The sequence below is a fragment of the Pygocentrus nattereri genome, chromosome 10 (genome assembly GCF_015220715.1).
Source record: "Pygocentrus nattereri isolate fPygNat1 chromosome 10, fPygNat1.pri, whole genome shotgun sequence".
NCBI classification, from domain to species: domain Eukaryota; kingdom Metazoa; phylum Chordata; class Actinopteri; order Characiformes; family Serrasalmidae; genus Pygocentrus; species Pygocentrus nattereri.
In genome coordinates, this window is record NC_051220.1 from 14,418,007 (window position 1) to 14,438,103 (window position 20,097).

General features: G+C 42.2%; 1 protein-coding gene across 14 annotated transcripts in view; it reads left to right on the forward strand.

Annotated features, from left to right (window-relative positions):
* Positions 1-20,097, forward strand: part of gphna (gephyrin a) — a 160,738-nt gene that overhangs the window by 137,799 nt on the left and 2,842 nt on the right. For 7 of the 14 annotated variants that reach the window (XM_037541978.1, XM_017724838.2, XM_037541980.1 and 4 more), the window contains 8 exons: positions 4,582-4,640; positions 4,790-4,943; positions 5,058-5,179; positions 9,280-9,367; positions 16,994-17,067; positions 17,152-17,216; positions 18,595-18,696; positions 19,664-19,767. In XM_037541978.1, coding sequence (XP_037397875.1) covers positions 4,582-4,640; positions 4,790-4,943; positions 5,058-5,179; positions 9,280-9,367; positions 16,994-17,067; positions 17,152-17,216; positions 18,595-18,696; positions 19,664-19,767 — 768 coding nt within the window. Of the gene's footprint in view, positions 1-4,581; positions 4,641-4,789; positions 4,944-5,057; positions 5,180-9,279; positions 9,368-16,993; positions 17,068-17,151; positions 17,217-18,594; positions 18,697-19,663; positions 19,788-20,097 lie in introns of all 14 variants that reach the window. The other 7 variants (XM_037541981.1, XM_017724840.2, XM_017724844.2 and 4 more) reach the window with 3 other exon arrangements.

Here is a 20,097-nt window from a genome sequence, read left to right on the forward strand (position 1 = left end):
CAACCTGAAGCGACAGATAAAGAGGACAAGGGCAACACAGAGACAGGAAGGAGGTGGTTTTGAAGAAAGCCTGGCAGAAACAGATGCAGTACCAGGGATGGATGCTATCTTTCATTCCTGATTATTCCACAAAAGTTAACCAAAAACATATACATCGGAATACATAAGAATAAAGAAAGTCTTGAAAGAAAGGGATATTTGCTTCGACTTGCCCCTGACCAAGATTATAATCCAATGCACAGGCGGCACAGCACTTGAGGAGGAATAGGTTTGATAACTACATTCCTGCCAACAACACTCCCATGTGGTACCGAGCTAGAAACTCCAGTGATTGATCAGATCAAATGAGCTAAGCAAAAAACACAAGAATTTCAAAGGAAATAAATGATGTGCTTGGTATATGCTGAGTGGCTACCAAAGGTTAGGTACGCTATAAATATCAAAATAGAAATGAGGTGATGAAGATTATTGTACATGCTTGATTGCCATAAATTAGCCTGCTCAGTAAATGTAATTCTAGTGAAATAGCTCAAGTTGGATGGTTTTTTGCTTTGTTGTTCAGGTTTGATCAAGACTTTTCTTAGACAAGTTTAGCTGGACATTGCTAGACTGTGCAAGAGTTTGAGACTAATAAGCCCACCTCTTGCTGCTGGAGAGAAGCCTCCACATTTTGTGAGATATTCCCCTTGACCCACAAAAACAGCATGGGACGCATGCACCCAACTTTGGAAGTCATTCCTTTTCATTTAAGCGTTTTTGTGGCTTATGTTTTCATTGGTGGTTATTAAACCCTGAAATAATTAGAGTTTACAGACATGTTCTATAGTATATGTCCCGGTAGGCCGTGCCTGGAACACCCCCACTGGGAGGCGTCCAGGGGGCATCCGGATCAGATGCCCGAACCACCTCAGCTGGCTCCTCTCAATGCGGAGGAGTAGCGGCTCTACTCTGAGCTCATTCCGGATGACCGAGCTCCTCACTCTATCGCAGAGCGTGTGGCCCACCACCCGACGAAGAAAGCTAATTTCCGCCGCTTGTATTCGAGATCTCGTTTTTTCGGTCATTACCCACAGCTCATGACCATAGGTGAGGGTAGGGATGTAGATCAACCGGTAAACAGAGAGCTTAGCCTTTTGGCTCAACTCCCTCTTCACCACTACAGTCCGGTACAGTGACCGCATTACTGCTGCTGCCTGTCCCAGCCTACGGCCGATCTCACGATCCCTCACTCGTGAACAAGACCCCAAGATACTTAAACTCCTCCACCTGGGGCAGGTCCTTTGCCCTTACCTGGAGTGGGCATGCCATCCTTTTCTGGGCCAAGACCATGGACTCAGACTTGGAGGTGCTGATCCACATACCAACTGCTTCACACTCAGCTGCAAACCGGTCCAGCGAGCGTTGGAGGCATCCATGTGATTCCGCCAAAAGAACAACATCATCTGCAAATAGCAGAGACGCCACCCTCCGGCCTCCACACATAATGCCCTCCTGACCCCGGCTACGCCCTGACACTCTGTCCATGAATATCACAAACAAGAGTAGAGACAGAGCACAACCCTGGCAGAGTCCAATGCTAACACTGAAAGAGTCTGACTTAATGCCGAGTATACAGACACAGCTCTCACTCCGGGAGTACAGAGATTGGATAGTCCGGAGTAGTAGTCCCAGCACCCCATACTCCCGGAGGACCTCCTACAAGATATCTTGAGGAATACAGTCATAAGCCTTCTTCAAGTCCACAAAACACATGTAGACTGGGTTGGCAAACTCCCATGCCCCCTCAACAATCTGTGAGAGGGTGAAAAGCTGATCCATTGTTCCACGGGCGGGACGGAATCCACATTGTTCCTCCTCAATCTGAGGTTCAACTATCGGTCGGAGTCTCCTTTCCAGCACCTTTGCATAGACTTTCCCAGGGAGGCTGAGCAGTGTGATACCCCGATAATTGGCACACACCCTCCGGTCCCCTTTTTTAAAAATAGGGACCACCACCCCAGTCTGCCAGTCCAAGGGTACTGTTCCCGAGGTCCATGCAATATTGCAGAGGTGTGTTAGCCATGACAGCCCCACAATATCCAGAGCCTTAAGCATTTCTGGACGAATCTCATCCACCCCCGGTGCCTTACCACTGAGGAGCTTACCAACTACCTCAGTGACCTCCACCAGGGAAATGGAACTTGACACCCCAGAAGCCTCTGGCCCTGACTCCCGTGAGGCACGTCTCCCGGATTAAGAAGTGACTCAAAGTGCTCCTTCCACCGACCGACAATATCCTCATTCGAAGTCAGAGTTTCTCCACCCTTGCCGAATACAGCTTGGGCGCAGCCACCCCGACCCCTCCTGAGTCGCCGGACAGTTGTCCAGAACCTCTTTGAGGCCGAACGAAAGTCTTTTTCCAAGGCCTCACCAAACTCCTCCCATGCCCTGGATTTTGCTTCTGCTACCGTTGCAGCTGCCACCTTTTTTGCCTGTCGGTACCTATCTGCTGAATCGGGAGTCCTTCGGGCCAACCAGTCCCTAAAGGCCTCTTTCTTCAGCTTGACCGCCTCCCTCACCACCGGTGTCCACCAGGAGGTTCTTGGGTTACTGCCCCGACAGGCAGCTTTTGGCGCCAGAGGTTTTGAACAGGGTCCATTCAGACTCCATGTCCCCTACCTCCTCCGGGACGTGAGAAAAGCTCTCCCAGAGGTGAGAGTTGAAATCATTCCGAACAGGGGCCTCTGAAAGTCGTTCCCAGCACACCCTCACTATTCGCTTGGGCCTCCCGGATCTGACCATCAGTCTTCCCTGCCATCTGATCCAACTCACCACCAGATGGTGATCAGTTGACAGCTCAGCACCTCTCTTCACCCTAGTGTCCAGAACATATGGTCCCAAGTCAGATGAAACGACAACAAAGTTGATCATTGACCTTTGACTCAAGGAGCTCTGATACCATGTACACTTATGAACATCCTTGTGTTCGAACTTGGTTTTCGTTATGGACAATCCATGCCTGGCACAGAAGTCAAATAACAGTTCACCATTTGGGTTTAGATCGGGCAGGCCGTTCTTCCCAATCACGCCTCTCCAGGTCTCCCAGTCATTGCCAATGTGAGCATTGAAGTCTGTCTGTAGGCGGGACCCTTTCCAGAACCGCGCCCACTCACTCCAGGAAGGCCGAATACTCTGACCTGTTGTTGGTGCATATGCACAGACAACAGTCAAAGTTTTCCTCTCTGCAATTTTAATTCGCATTGAGGCGACCCTCTCATCCACCGGGACAAACTCCAACTGCCTGGTCACCAGCCGGGGACTTGTGATTACGTGGGCTGCCCGGCCACCAGGCGCTCGCCGTGGAACACTACCCCTAGGCCTGGCTCCAGGGGTAGGTCCCGGTGACCCTTTCACGGGGAGGGTACATGATTTTTTGTGCACGATATGCATGGAGATAAACTTTGGATCGTGTTAGTCTGGGTCTTCACTCCAGACCTATTCGCCCTGGGAGACCCTACCAGGAGCATATTGCTCCCGACGACTTAGCTCTGAAGATCCCTAGACCACACAAGCCCTTCCGCCACGACAAGGCCCCGATCCAGGAAGTTAATCAGTAATTAATTAATTAAGTAATTAATCAGTGCTTCTTTAAAAGATTGAGGAATGGTTTGAATGGAACCCATGGAAAAAATGTACATATCACTCCATCACAAATAACACTCAATCTACAATTGACTATGTATTTATGAATGGCTGGGAATTACATAAGAATGTAAAATTGGGGCAGCTAACCATAACGCAGTCTGTCTAGATATTCATTTGGGTAATATACAGAAAACACCACCTGGAGAGTAGATGTAAGTATTTTGAACAAAAAAAATTTAACATATTAAAATGTAAAGTAAGAGATATATTGAGGGAAATTATACAGAAGAAATAAACACTATTCTTTTTTTGGATTGCTCTGAAGGTTGTTATATGGAAAAAGTTGATAGCTCTCGCCTCTCTTCATAAGACACTTAAACAAGCTGCATATCTTAACTTGACTGAGAAATTAAGAAGCTTAAAAATAAGATATCAAAATACTCACCAAATGAATATTTTACAGCAAAATAAAGACAACGCAAGGAAAAATAGATAATATTGTAGGAGGAAAGTTAGAGAAAAATTACGATTTTAAAGCAAGTGTATTGTGAGACAGGCTGCTATAGTACCAGCTTATAGCAAGAGAAAATGCATTGGTTAATAGGTTGTGAAAATGGACAATATATGATACCGTAGAAACACAGGGATAAATTGAAATGAATGCCAGGACACTAGACCTTTAAGTATACTCTTTTGAGTTTTGTAACCACAGACAACCTTTTTTTTGCCTTCTCCTTCTCCCCTTTTTTGCTTAAGCATTTAAAGCAAGCAAATGTACAAAAAGGATTACTTTGTGCATCATTTGCTTTTTTATTGTTAAACTCATAAAACTATTAATAATAAGTTAATAATAAATTGTTAGTGATCTGAATTATGTGTGCTTGCTTACACTTTTAATTTTAGAGACTTCTGTTACACACAGGTACAAACGTTCACTTACAGGGCTGTTTGTTTTAGGGCACCGAAGAATTGGAGGTCCGGATTCTGGTACAGGCACGTCCAGGCCAAGACATAAGGTAAGTGCAAGTGCAACTGTGACTTTCTCACTGCAGGTATTTTCAGTTAATATTTTTTAACCAGTCTGCTAACCTAATTTAGTTTAAATGTAATATTCTCTGTTTTTACCGCCATTCAACCCATTTTCTGAAATCTGTAATTTTGCTAGGCCAATAGGCCATGATATAAAGCGTGGGGAATGTGTGCTGGCAAAAGGAACACACATGGGCCCATCAGAAATTGGCCTGCTGGCCACTGTGGGTGTCACAGAGGTGGAAGTGCATAAGTTCCCTGTTGTTGCAGTTATGTCCACTGGCAATGAAGTAAGTAGATGCTTCTCTTTAACAATACTGACACTATTTTTATTTTCTTTTGACATCACACGCACACGTACAAGCTTTATGTTTCACTCTACTTGTGTCTATATCTGTGCATAGTTGTTGAACCCTGAAGACGACCTCCATCCAGGGAAAATCAGGGACAGTAACCGGTCTACATTACTCGCCACCATCCAGGAGCATGGTTATCCTACTATTAACCTTGGCATCGTCGGAGACAAGTACATACTCTGAGCTATGCCCATATGCATTCCAATTACTTACAACCACAGATGAGCCAGAATCATAAAAGCCAGTGTAGATTCACATCTGCCACAGTAAGACTTAAAGTCATAATTTTATTATTGTGACAAAGGGGTGAGGGTTGACGAAATGCATTTGAAGGTTCATTTACATTCCCATTGACAACAGAGCAGGCAGATGCTATGAGCACACGATTATCCCTTATCCAATCAAAGAAAGACAACACACAACAGGGAACAAAACTAAAATGAAAGAGCTAACTGGTCAAGTAAGTATGTACAGTGGAGTAAGTAAAGACACAACTAAATACAGACAAAAAGACAAACTATGCGGTAAGAAAACACTAAATACAGACAAGAAATGTCCAGGAAATTGGGGAAACAAACTACGTGCAGGTGTTAAACACTAATGGTAAGGCAAGGCTAGGGAAGAGACAAAGAAATAAAAACATGGTGAAACAAGTGAGAGTGAAGCCACGAACAGGTGCCAACATCTGGGTTCCCATTCAAACATTTCAATAATTTTAGGTGAATTATACATAAAAAGAATTCTCCTAAAAAGTTGGTAAAAGGAATTGGAAATTTGTGTTTATCAATTAGTTATGAGAAAATTCCTGAAGATGTCGTGCATGGTATATACAACGGAGGGATTCAAACTATTATTAGCTCTTAGTACAGCAGTTCTGACAGCCCTCTGCCAACTATGTAGAGCTATAACCTGTTCAGAGACACCCGATGGAACAGACAGTGGCCCATTTAAATGAGGGCTAAAGTCACTGTCCTAATTCGCTGTCGCCCACCAAAATCTTGGGACCCTCAAAGCAGCAAACATTTCTGAGAGGAATGTATAACAAATGCTAACACATGACTTTAGTTCCCGTTATGTCATTGTTTACTTGAAAAATCAGTTTTAGTGTAAAAACCTTTACGTGAGACTTCAGTTTTAAATTTTAAATATATGTGCCTTATTTTTTCCCCACTTTTTTGTATTTCTCAAATATCTTGTTACATAATTTATATTAGTATTGCATATGCATTACATATCTAAAAAATACAAATTTTATCTGAAATCAAGGATTTCAAAAGGATTAGAAAGTTTGTCACCCCATTTGCTTCAGTTACGGTATCTACTCTTTTAGGTAAACTTTACTTTAGGTGCTAGAACATTGCCATGAGGTTTTAATTTAGCCAAAAGAGGGTTAGTGAGGTGAGGTTCTGATTTTGGATGATTTGTTTTGGATCACAAATGCCACTCCAATTCATCCCAAAAGGGCTGAATAGAGCCCCATCAATCCAAAGAATACAGTTCCATGGCTCCATAGCCTAGTGCTGATGATTTTTGTACATTCTGCCCACATTTGACAAAGAGTATAATACATGTGAACATCCTGTTCAGTTAATGGTGCACTTCTATAGAGATTGTGTGTACAATTGGAGACTAGTTCTCAGCATGAAATCACCTTAATGTAGCAAAATTCACAAAGAAGAATGGGGATTCTGGATACTTTTGGATACATTGTGTGTATAGGGCTGAATAGAGCCCCATCAATCCAAAGAATACAGTTCCATGGCTCCATAGCCTAGTGCTGATGATTTTTGTACATTCTGCCCACATTTGACAAAGAGTATAATACATGTGAACATCCTGTTCAGTTAATAGTGCACTTCTATAGAGATTGTGTGTACAATTGGAGACTAGTTCTCAGCATGAAATCACCTTAATGTAGCAAAATTCACAAAGAAGAATGGGGATTCTGGATACTTTTGGATACATTGTGTGTATAGATCATTCTACCGAATTGTTTTAGAGTTGAAAAACCGGTTTGGACTTTTAACTGGACTTTGGACTAAAATCTTTTTGCTTTGTGTGACCCTGTACCTTATTTTTTATTATTATTTAAAAAAAAAAGATTGAACAATTCTATTTATTCACTACCAATACAATAATTAGGCCTCTGAAGTTGTACAACATTTTTTGGTAGTGACTGTAGTTACAATTTAAGCTAATTTTGAGCATAGCTCAAAAACACTAACCAGAACATGTGTAGCAAACACAGCTTTGCACAGTTGTACACATATACACAGTCAAGTCACATTATTATGACCACCAGCTAATATAATTAGACACATGTGTTTTGTATTGGGTTTTTAGACTTTGTGACATTTACTTCAAAACAGTGGGACCTAACTGTTCAGCATATAGCAATGAGACATCTAAAAACGATGCTTTGACTTGAGGGGTTTTTTTTTCCTAACAGCGTTTTATAAATCCCAGACACTGCAAAAAAAAATCTCCACCATCCCCTCTTTTTACCTTAGTCTGTTAATATTGATGAAAACTCATCAGATAAAATATTTCAGTGATAATGGTGAATAATAAGGAGACATAGTTGAACATAGCTTATTAGGAAGGGTAACATTGGGAACTGAAACTGGGGAGCAGCGACACTGATATATGGGACAAAGCGCTGTCACAATACTGTTAACTTCAAGGTTATCATGCTTTAGTTTTGTTTGACCTGTTCATTACTGTACATCAGTAGTGGTAGCTAGTTGTCTGGCTAACTAACTTGATTATCACACGTAGTGCATTGAACCCTATTGGAATTGTCAAGATTTTTCTTATTCTTTTTCTGCCCTGAAACGGAACGCACAGCCTAAACCGTAAGTCCTACAGACTTGAAACTTGGTCAATAGGTAGTAGTCCCTCCCGCTACTCAGGCGCAAGAAATCAGCCCAGTCGGCCACAAGGGGCACTATAGTGCAGGTCAACGCGTTTGGGCCTATAACTCCTAAACCAGATTTTTGCCAGACATGACACATTTTTTTCTAGGTTCCTTGGGTCCAAACAAACCACTTTCGTATTTGGACCGTTTAGCTCCGCCCACTTAGATTTTTCGCAATACTGCAAAATATGCAAAACCTACTTTTGCGATCTAGTCCTCCAATTTTCGCCCGATCCTCATGTATTTGAGCTCAAAAAATTCAGAAGAGCCTGAACCTCAATAATTATCTAAAACATTTTGAGTTTTCCAAACAACATGGCTGTCATATGCAAACGGACCCTTCTGGAAAAATTCTAATTAATTCAGAATTAATTTAAAAATCTGTAACTCAAAAATCGTTCAAACTTGATATACACATTCAACAGACGATTCTGAGGTGGTCATTCAATTTTTATGTGCATATGTAATTACGGGGCGGGGTTAATGCTACATAGCTGTTTCTCAGCATCCGTACATGCTATTAAGCTGAAACTTTGCAATCAGCATCTATTCCCCATACTATAAGTGATACTTGAAGGACAATTTGATATTGAATTGAATTTGAATTGAAATTTGTGCTCGCTATCGGCCAACCAGAATTAAGCAGGGTTTTGACAGGCTTAACATTGACCAATCATCATGAAACTTGAATGGTGTCTACATGTATCTATTTCCTAACAACCAGTCAAGTTTCAAAAGATTTCACCTCTGGGGGGCGCTATTCATAAAAATAAACCTATTATTACATGTTATTACTATATTATTACAAGGTTGATGGAAATTCCATATCAGTCCACTGTAGTACATCATACCAAACAATTTTTCCAATATATGTCTATTAAAATACTTCACAGTTTTTAGTAATCATTAACTGTTTGAAAACCATGCTTTTCAAACTAGTCTCTGGATTTTGATCCAAAGTTTTCGAATTTGATCTAGAATGATTCTGGGGCCTCTCTAGGTAAATAATTATCAAAAATATGTTGAGTTTTTTACTCAGTGCTGTGTGGATAAATCAATTAATTACTGTGGTCATGGCACTGCTAATTTGATTTGCTATAACTCAACAGTCATTAGCCAGATCATCTCTAAACTTGAAGGATGGGAAGGAGGGAAAAAAAAAGGAATTTTCTGTAATACAGTCCCTGGATTCTAGACCTTGATTTGAGTTTTACTATTGTACTGAGGAGAGAATAGTGCTGACTCTCTGCTAAAAGAAAAATGGCCGCATAGAGTCTTTATTATTCAGTCATAATGGGTATAAGTAGAGAGCAATAACTTCTTAAACATAATCGTTCCTGCTTCTGCCTGCAGCCCAGATGACCTGCTGAACGCCCTGAATGAGGGCATCAGCCGTGCAGACGTCATCATCACGTCTGGTGGAGTGTCGATGGGAGAGAAGGTAAGGGAGGGCTTTATTGGAATTAGCATTGAAAATAGCTTACGGCCAAAGTTCCAAACCTCAAGGGTCATAAGTGTCCCCTCCCTCTCTTAAATTTCGATATTCTATAATATTTTATGTAACATTGAGCATTAGAAAGATTTTTCCATGTAAAAAGTTATAGCTACACTATATGGACAAATGCTGTCGTATTGATCCATTTGTGAAACAATGGCTCGTTGTAGCTCACTGAATGCAAGCGTGATATTGTAATAGGCTGCCACTGTTGCAATGTCAGTTCACTACATTTCTTCCTTCCTAGATATTCCATGACTAACTGTGAGTGGTGTAATTGAATAGTGGAAGTGGTTAGGAACATTTGCAACTCCACAAAATGTTAGACCACGTAAAGTTACAGAGCAGGTTCGCCAAGGGCTGAGGTGCATTGTGCATAAAAGTCACCGATGCTCCTGCTGTCTGAGTAACTACAGAGTTCCAAACTTCCTCTGGCATTAGCATCAGCACAAAAACTGTGCACCAGGAGCTTCATGCCATGTATATCCATGGCCATACAGATGCATGCAAGCCTTACATTACCAAGCACAGTGCCAAGTGTCAGATGGAGTAGTGCATGCCACCATTGGACTCTGGAGCAGTGGAAAAATGTTCTGTGGAGTAACGAATTCTGTGGCATATCTGGCAGTCTGATGGATGATCATGAGTTAAGTTTTTGACGTACAATGACCAAATTTTGCATAACTGTTCCTCATATGTGGGAATAGTGCACTTGTGCTTTTTGGAACAATCTGACGTATAGTTTTCATACATCCCCAATTCCAGTGAAGTTGGGACATTGGGTAAAACATAAATAAAAAGAGAATATGATGATTTGTAAATCCCTTTAAACCTATATTCTATTAAATAAACTACAAAGACAAGATATTGAATGTTCAAATGGATAAACTTTGTTTTTTTGCAAATATTTCCTCATTTTGAACTTGATGCCTGCAACATGTTCCAAAGAAGTTGGGACAGGGGCATGTTTACAGGGGCATGTTTACAATTAGGATACTAATTGTTGAAGCTTTGTAGGTGGAATTCTTTCCCATTCTTGCTTGATGTACAACTTTAGTTGCTCAACAGTTGGTCAATTGTCATATTTTGCACTTCATAATGTGCCACACATTTTCAATGGGAGACAGGTCTGGAGTGTAGGCGTGCCAGTCTAGTACTCGCACTCTTTTACTATGAAGCCATACTGTTGTAACACGTGCAGAATGTGGCTTGGCATTGTCTTGCTGAAATAAGCAGGGATGTCCCTGAAAAAGACGTTGCTTGGACGGCAGAATATGTTGCTCCAAAACCTGAATCATGTACCTTTCAGCATTTAATGGTGCCTTCACAGATGTGCAAATTACCCATGCCATGGGCACTTACATACCCCCATACCATCAGAGATGCTGGCTTTTGAACTTTGTGCTGATAACACAAAGCATACCTCAACTGTCCCAGTCTTTTGTTGCCCCTGTCCCAACTTCTTTGGATTGTGTTGCAGGCATCAAATGAATGAAAACTTGCAAAAAACAATAAAGTTTATCCGTTTGAACATTAAATATCTTGTCTTTGTAGTGCATTCAGTTGAATATAGGTTGAAAAGGATTTGCAAATTATCATATTCTGTTTTTATTTATGTTTTACACAATGTCCCAACTTCATTGGAATTGGGGTTGTAAAACATTGTTCAAAAATGTCATTTTTTTCAAATTGAAATTGAATGGTGTAAAGTTCAGAATATTCAAACTGAAAGTTCAATTGCATTTAAGGTAGTGTTAAATTTAAGGTGGCACTGAATTTAAGGTAGCACTGATTTTAACATATCAATATACACTGCTCAAAAAAAGGGAACACTTAAACAACACAATATAACTCCAAGTAAATCAAACTTCTGTGAAATCAAACTGTCCACTTAGGAAACAACACTGATTGACAATCAATTTCACATGCTGTTGTGCAAATGGAATAGACAACAAGTGGAAATTATTGGCAATTAGCAAGACACACTCAATAAAGGAGTGGTTCTGCAGGTGGGGACCACAGACCACTTCTCAGTACCTATGCTTTCTGGCTGATGTTTTGGTCACTTTTGAATGTTGGTGGTGCTTTCACACTCGTGGTAGCATGAGACGGACTCTACAAACCACACATGTGGCTCAGGTAGTGCAGCTCATCCAGGATGGCACATCAATGCGAGCTGTGGCAAGGTTTGCTGTGTCTGTCAGCGTAATGTCAAGAGGCTGGAGGCGCTACCAGGAGACAGGCCAGTACACCAGGAGATGTGGAGGAGGCCGTAGGAGGGCAACAACCCAGCAGCAGGACCGCTACCTCTGTCATTGTGCAAGGAGGAACAGGAGAAGCACTGCCAGAGCCCTGCAAAATGACCTCCAGCAGGCTACAAATGTGCATGTGTCTGCACAAATGGTTAGAAACTGACTCCATGAGGATGGTATGAGGGCCCGACGTCCACAGATGGGGGTTGTGCTCACAGCCCAACACTGTGCAGGACGCTTGGCTTTTGCCAGAGAACACCAGGATTGGCAAATTTGCCAAATGTGCTCTTCACAGATGAAAGCAGATTCACACTGAGCACATGTGACAGACGTGACAGTGTCTGGAGATGCCATGGAGAGTGATCTGCTGCTTGCAACATCCTTCAGCATGACCGGTTTGGCAGTGGGTCAGTAATGGTGTGGGGTGGCATTTCTTTGGAGGGCCACACAGCCCTCCATGTGCTTGCCAGCGGTAGCCTGACTGCCATTAGGTACTGAGATGAGATCCTCAGACCCCTTGTGAGACCATATGCTGGTGCGGTTGGCCCTGGGTTCCTCCTAATGCAGGACAACGCTAGACCTCATGTGGCTGGAGTGTGTCAGCAGTTCCTGCAAGATGAAGGCATTGAAGCTATGGACTGGCCCACCCGTTCCCCAAACCTGAATCCAATTGAGCACATCTGGGACATCATGTCTCACTCCATCCACCAACACCACGTTGCACCACAGACTGTCCAGGAGTTGGCGGATGCTTTAGTCCAGGTCTGGGAGGAGATCCCTCAGGAGACCATCCGCCACCTCATCAGGAGCATGCCCAGGCAATGTAGGGAGGTCATACAGGCACGTGGAGGCCACACACAATCCTGAGCCTCATTTTGACTTGTTTTAAGGACATTACATCAAAGTTGGATCAGCCTGTAGTGTGTTTTTCCACTTTAATTTTGTGTGTGACTCCAAATCCAGGCCTCCATTGGTTAATAAATTTGATTTCCATTGATGATTTTTGTGTGATTTTGTTGTCAGCACATTCAACTTTGTACAGAACAAAGTATTCAATGAGAATATTTCATTCATTCAGATCTAGGATGTGTTATTTGAGTGTTCCCTTTATTTTTTTTGAGCAGTGTATAGCGAAACCCGCTATAGCTGAGATTCAGCTATCGGTTGGACTCTCTTCTCCAGTACCCCTGCATAGACATTACCGGGTAGGCTGAGAAGTGTGATCCCCTGGTAGTTGGAACACACCCTCCGTGGTCCCCTTTCTTAAAAAGCGGGACCAACACCCTGGTCTGCCATTCCAGGGGAACCGCCCCAGATGTCCACGCGATGTTGCAGAGGCATGTCAGCCAAGACAGCCCTACAACATCCAGAGCCCTCAGGAATTCCAGGCGGATCTTATCCATCCCTGGTGCTCTGCCACCAAAGAGTTTTTCAACCACCTTGGCTACCTCAGCCCGAGTGTTGGACGGACCCTCCTCTGGGGAAGGATCGTTGGTGCGATTGAGAAGATCCTTGAAGTATTCCTTCCACCGTCCAATGATGTCCCCAGTCGAAGTCAGCAGCCCGCCAACCCCACTGTATACAGTGTTGGTCGGGAACCGCTTTCCTCTCCTGAGGCACCTGACGGTTTGCCAGAACCTTCTCAGTGCCTGTTGATAGTCTTTCTCCATGGCCTCACCAAACTCCTCCAACAGCCGAGTCTTTGCCTCAGCAACCGCCGAAGCTGCAGCCTGCTTGGCCCTTCGGTACCCATCTTTTGCCTCCAGAGTCCCACAAGCCAACCAGGCCCGAAAGGACTCTTTCTTCAGCTTGATGGCTTCCTTTACCCGAGGTGTCCACCAGCGGGTTTGGGGATTGCCGCCACGACAGGCACCTACAACCTTGCGGCCACAGCTTCGATCCGCTGCATCGACAATGGAGGCACGGAACAGGGCCCACTCGGACTTGATGTCACCGGCCTCCCTCGGTATGTGGTCGAAGCTCTGTCGGATGTGGGAGTTGAAGATCTTTCTGGTATGTTCCTCTGCCAGATGTTCCCAACAAACCCTCACAACACGTTTGGGTCTGCCAGGTCTGTCCGGTATTTTCACCCGCCATCTGATCTACCTCACCACTAGGTGGTGATCGGTCGACAGCTCTGCTCCTCTCTTCTCTAGGGTGTCCAAAACACATGGTTGCAAATCCGATGACACAACTTCGAAGTCAATCTATGAACTGCGGCCTAAGGTGTCCTGATGCCACCCAGCAAGTCACCCAGCGTTGAAGTCACCCAGCAAGACAATGGAGTCCCCACAGGTGACCCAGTACCCCCTCCAGGGTCTCCAAGAAGGCCGAGTACTCCGAACTGCCGTTTGGTGGATAAGCACAGACAACAGTAAGAGCCCGTTCCCCGACCCGAAGGCACAGGGAAATAACTCTTTCATCCACTGGAGAAAACCCCAACGTACAGGCACTGAGCCGTGGAGCTATGAGTAAGCCCACTCCTGCTGACGCCTCTCACCCTGGACAACTCCAGAGTGGAACAAAGTCCAACCCCTCTCGAGAGAGTCTGTTCCACAGCCCCTGCCATGTGTTGAGGTGAGCCCAACTATATCTAGTTGGTATCTTTCAATCTCATACACTAGCTCGGGCTCTTTCCCTGCCATAGAGGTCACGTTCCATGTTCCGAGAGCCAGTTTCAGTAGCCGAGGATCGGAATGCCGCCTTTGGCCGCCACCCAATCCACATTGCACCAGACCCCCATAAGCACCTCTCCCACGGGTGGTGGGCCCATGGGAGAGTGGACCCATGTAACTATTTTGGGCTGAGCCCGGCCAGGACCCATGGGTAAATATGGGTAGACCCATATTTTATTCACAATAGAACATAGAACACATCAGATCTTGAAAATAAGAATTTTACCATTTCATGAAAAACTTTAACTCCTTTAGATTTTGATGGCAGTAACGCATCCCAAAAAATTGTGATTGGGCAACAGAAGGCTGGAAAAGTAAGTGGTACTAATGGAAAAAAACAGTTGGAGGAGCAATTTGCAACTAACTCACATGACTGGGTATAAAAAGAGCATTTTGGAGATGCAGAGTCTGTCAGAAGCAAAAATGGGATGAAGAAAAATGTTCCTCAATGTAAAACTGCAAAGACATTGTATATCCTACCATTTACAGCATATAATCTCATCAAAAGATTCAGAGTATCTGGAGAAATTCCTGGGACAAGGCCAGCAGTCAATATTGGATGCTCGTGATCTTTGGATCTCAAGCGGCATGGCGTTAAAAACTGGCATGATTCTATACTGGAAATCACTGCATGGGCTCAGGAACACTTCTAGAAATCATTGCCTGCAAACACAGTTCACTGTGCAGTCCATAAGTGCAAGCTAAAGCTGTATCATACAAAGAAGAAGCCATATGTCAACATAGTGCAGAAATGCCACCATTTTCTCTGGGCCAAAGCCCATTTAAATGGACTGAGGCAAAATTGGAAATTAATTTTGGAAACCATGGATGCCGTGTCCTGCAGACTCTAGAAAAGGTGGACCACTCAGCTTGTTATCAGTGCACAGTTCAAAAGCCTGCATTTCTGATGGTACAATGTCTCTTTCAGGGAAGACCTTGCATATTTCAGCAAGACAATGCAAAACCACATACTGCATCCATCACAACAGCATGGCTTTGCAGAAGAAGGCGGCCTGCCTGCAGTCCAGATCTTTCATCAGTAAAAAAAAAAAAAACAACAAAAAAAAAAAAACATTTGACCCATCATTGGGATTGGGGTTGTATGTTTATAAGCTATAAATAACACAATAGTGATTTTCCTCTTTTGTACTTTGACTGCTGAGTCAATTTTAAATAGAGCAGCATTATGAGCAACAATATGACATGTTTTTGTCCACCCTATAATATCCTGGTCCAGTCTGTTATGTCCTTGTCCACCCAGTCACCTTCATGTTGTATTAAAATAGACCACTAATTCACACCTGTAAATAAACTGAGGTAAATATTTTTATTCCAATTTTTATTGAAGCACATTAAACTCTTGTTTGGGTCTGTGGGATCTATTTTCAATGTTTAATAAAATAAAAAAAATATTATTATTTCACTCTCCAATTCCTTGGCCTTTGCTCAAAGAGCATAACACGTTTTCAATTACTCTACACACCCTACACATTTATATTACACATGTGGTGTTGATGCAGAGAATAAAAGTGTGGCGGTGCTGTGTCCCTTCACTCTGTTATCCACATATTTGTCCTGCTGTTGGTAGTATATGTTTGTATTTGTGTGTGCGTGTGTGTGAGGGTGGACAACATGGACGGGCTGCTGACTGGCTGCAGCTGCTATTTTTACATAAATTGTTATGGTTATATTGATTGATAATTAAAAAAAAAAAAAGAAACACAATAATACGTTGAGTCCACCAGATGGTCTGATGCAGATACAGAGGGGAAAGCAACTAACTTTACAACAAAATCTATACATCAAAATTCTGATGGGCCATAAGAATTGAAAATGACTTTTTAGAAACATAATTATGTGTGCTGTGTTAGTCCGTTGCAAAATAGTGTTTAAGCTTGACACAGATGTTTTCTAGTCTTTATTTTGTAACTATAATAAATATTTAAAAGAATCAAATCTCTCTCTCTCTCTCTCTCTATATATATATATATATATATATATATATATATATATATATATATATATATATATTTTTTTTTTTTTTATGTGATATGTGCACTATAGTAACACATTTGACACAAATATCAGACAAAATACCGAAAAAGCCATGTTGACCATAAAAAAAAGAAAAAAAAAATTAAGTGCTTTAAGTGTTTAATATTGTAGTCTGCCTATATTCAAATTAAAATATGCTTATAATTTGACTTAGGTCAGTAGGTTATTTAAGATACTCTTAATATTTAACATACTGTTAAATATTTAGTTTAACTAGTAGTTTTCTATTCATGTTAAATAATAGTTTTATACTGATGAAAATGAGTAAATTATGGAAGTTTAATGTTTAATGAAGTTTAATAGTTTCATAAATTATAACATTTTTGGGTTCAATCCTATAGACATTGGGTGAACCAGCAATGATAAATGTTTATTTTCCTTGATACTGAGCATTGTTATATATTATTTGGTTTCAGTATGAAAATGTTACTGTTGCAACAATGCTAATTCTCACCTTTCACCTTTTACGTTTTGAGCCGACCTTACAGTAATGCTATCTTTGAGAAGGGGAAGGGGGATTAGTCAGTAGCCATATCCACGGTCATATTCATTGTGCTCAGTATCTTTTCTTTCTTCCTTTTTTCCACCAGGACTACTTAAAGCAGGTTCTGGACATTGACCTCCATGCCCAAATTCACTTTGGTCGGGTGTTTATGAAGCCAGGGTGAGAGCAGCACATGCAGTAACCTTCTGGAGAAAACTGAAAAATGTCAATCGTGCATTAATTTTGTCCTTTCTTCGATTGCAGTCTTCCTACCACCTTTGCAACCTTGGACATTGACGGCACCCGGAAGCTGATCTTTGCCCTGCCAGGTATGCTTCTGCTTACTGAAATTAAACGAGATTCATGTGTAAAGTGTTACGTTGGTGTGATGTACAGATTCTTTAATTATGATTATCCTCAGTTAGCTTCCATACCACATACTCATCCAAAGTCAGCACAAGTGATTGGAGTGCTCGAAAAAGTACTCTATTGTTATCTCTCGTACTTCTTCTTATTCTTCTTCCACACTTTTCCTCGATTAATACAGCCCGAACCGCTTAATGTACAGACTCCGTTCAAACTGCTTTTCAAAGGTCTTGGCACTGTGACTTGTGCTATGTATTTCTGGAGTTGATTGGATTGGTAGTTTTGAATAAAATTAAGTTTAAATATTAAAACCTCCCATAAGAATGAATGGTGGAATGTTCAGAACTTCAAATTCTAAATGACATCGATGATGTCACAGCAGGCCACTCAGTCTCACAGACACAGCTGTCACGCAGGGAATCTGCTTTTAAATCCTTAAACTTTCACCTAGAAACTCCATTTCAGTTTTAAATTGTAGAGAAACTTGTCCATTTAGAAAGCTCAAAATATCTCATCATTTTATCAATTAGCTTTAGAGTTATGAGCATTTCTTGGCACTAGGCACAGCAAAACCGCCCCATTCACGTCCATGTAAATTTCTCAAAATCAGAATCTGCAAGATTCAAGATTTTCTCTGTGTTTAACTTGTCATAACTCAGACATTTTCTTCTCAATACACTAAACATAACACCAAAATAATCCTCAAGGGGTCTTATCTCACACCATCTATCCGGTTAAGTGATAGAGTAAACATTTCCCGAGTTATGACTGTTTGTTCAGAGGGTGCAAATCGGACTCAAACAAGCCCCTCCCAACACATACATCTCTCCCGCTCACACACCCCACACAGACAGACACAAACAGACATATACCTAAGGAGGTGTAGTTCACCTACACAGAAACACACACAAACACACACACACACACACACTTGCAGCTCTTTTCAAGCACTCTTGCAGTTCCTTTAGGAAATGCACATCTGGTTTATAATTGTCATTTATAAAGTACTTCTTCCAAAAACATATGCAGTATACATAGGTGCAAACAACATGTAGAAATGGTTTGATCTCATAAAGAAAATTGTCCCAGATTTGATCCCTCAAACTCCTAACTACAAATCAGTTTTTCGAACTAACAGGCTCGTCCCCTCATTATGAGATATTACCAGCCCTTATTTACCTTCCTGCCTGGCATTAGTCTCCCTCACCCAATTGGTACACCCTCTGGCCTGTGCCCCAATTTCTCCCTTGCCCATTCCTGAGCCCAGCTTGTTCTCCGACTGAGGAAGGCCAGCCGAGGCTGTGGTGACAGTGGCTCTTTCTATATTCCCCCTTTTTAAAGGTAATTTCACCTACAGAGATACTGGGGCAACTCTCCTCGAGGCCGTGCCCATGAGTGACAGCGAGGTTAGCAGGCTGCCTGTGCCTCCTCCCCCACGCAGAAGTAAGGAATTCCCCATCTTCACCCTAAGCTCAGAAAATGGAAATATAGTGGACACTGAAATCCGCAAATTGAAAATTAGACAAAAAGTAGCAGAATATAACCAAACTAGCACAGAAAAAGTAAATACATTGAGAATTACAAACTGAAAAACTGGAGTTAGGTTTAAAGTACACGAGCAAAAAAAAAATCAAACCAAAGCATCTGATGTAGAATGTAGTTGTATTTGTCCTAGTGGTTGGACTTGTTCAAGACTAGTTAGCTAGAATCATATCTGTGAGGTCTGTAACAGGAAGCCAAGCCAAAACATGGGACAATACAAGGGAAAATACTTTTTTTTTAATTTACTTGCTATTGTGATATTCTTCTGTTTTCTGAGAGAGAACTTTTTGAGGTTTTGTTAGCAGGCCCTTGGCTTTGTGTAGTAGTGTTGGTATTGGTTTAGTTGTGTGTTTGAGTCTTGTGTTTCTCTCTTAGCCCCACTGTACATGTTTCATGCCATGGTGTGGTGTCATTAAGTTGTTTAATATCCCCTTTCTGTTTTTAAAGGCAATTTCACTTATGTGTCTGGAGCTCTCCTCTCATTACCCCTCTCTTATCTTCTCTTATTCTCTGGTGGCACACTCTCCTGCCTGGTTTGGTAGAAGTAGTGTGGGAAGGTGGTCTCAAGTTGCCTTTTGTGAAGGCAGTCCTGAAGCCATGGTGATTTGCATAGCTGGAACTGAATTCCAATCCAGTTCCTGTGTGTGGCCTCAAACACTGCTCCAGATCCTCACATCACTGCCATTGGAGCCCTGTCAAAGTGCAGCCATAGGCCCCAAATCAGTGCAATAGATAATTACAGGTCCTAGCCCTGCACTGACACTCCTCTGCCCAGGTTGCTGCCGCCCAAAGAAAAAGAAGCAGCTACTTCTAACCTCTAGCTCAACAAATTTACTTCTTTCTTTCTTTTTTACACCTCTCACTATAGGTAACCCAGTGTCAGCTGTTGTCACCTGTAATCTCTTCGTCATCCCTGCACTGAGAAAGATGCAGGGCATCCTGGACCCAAGGCCCACTATCATCAAAGCCAGGGTAAACACCAGGCTTAAAGGGTAGAATCCAGTGTACACAGTTTTCTCTCATAACCCAGATTCAGTTGTTCAGCCAAGACATGTTTGGTGTCCAAAGTTTGATTGTTTAATTTTGCTACAAGACTGATATAGCTAACCAGCAAGGGTGTAACCAGGGCTTATTTTGTGCTGGAACAAGCTGGTTCCCGATTTAGTGAGTGAGGCACATTGTTCATATTTAAATACTTTCGTGTAGAGATATAATATTGTTTTCTACAAATAAATTTATCATGCCCCTTGCTCTGTTCTTTACTGGTCTTTCACAAAGGCCATAAGACATGAAGAAAGTATT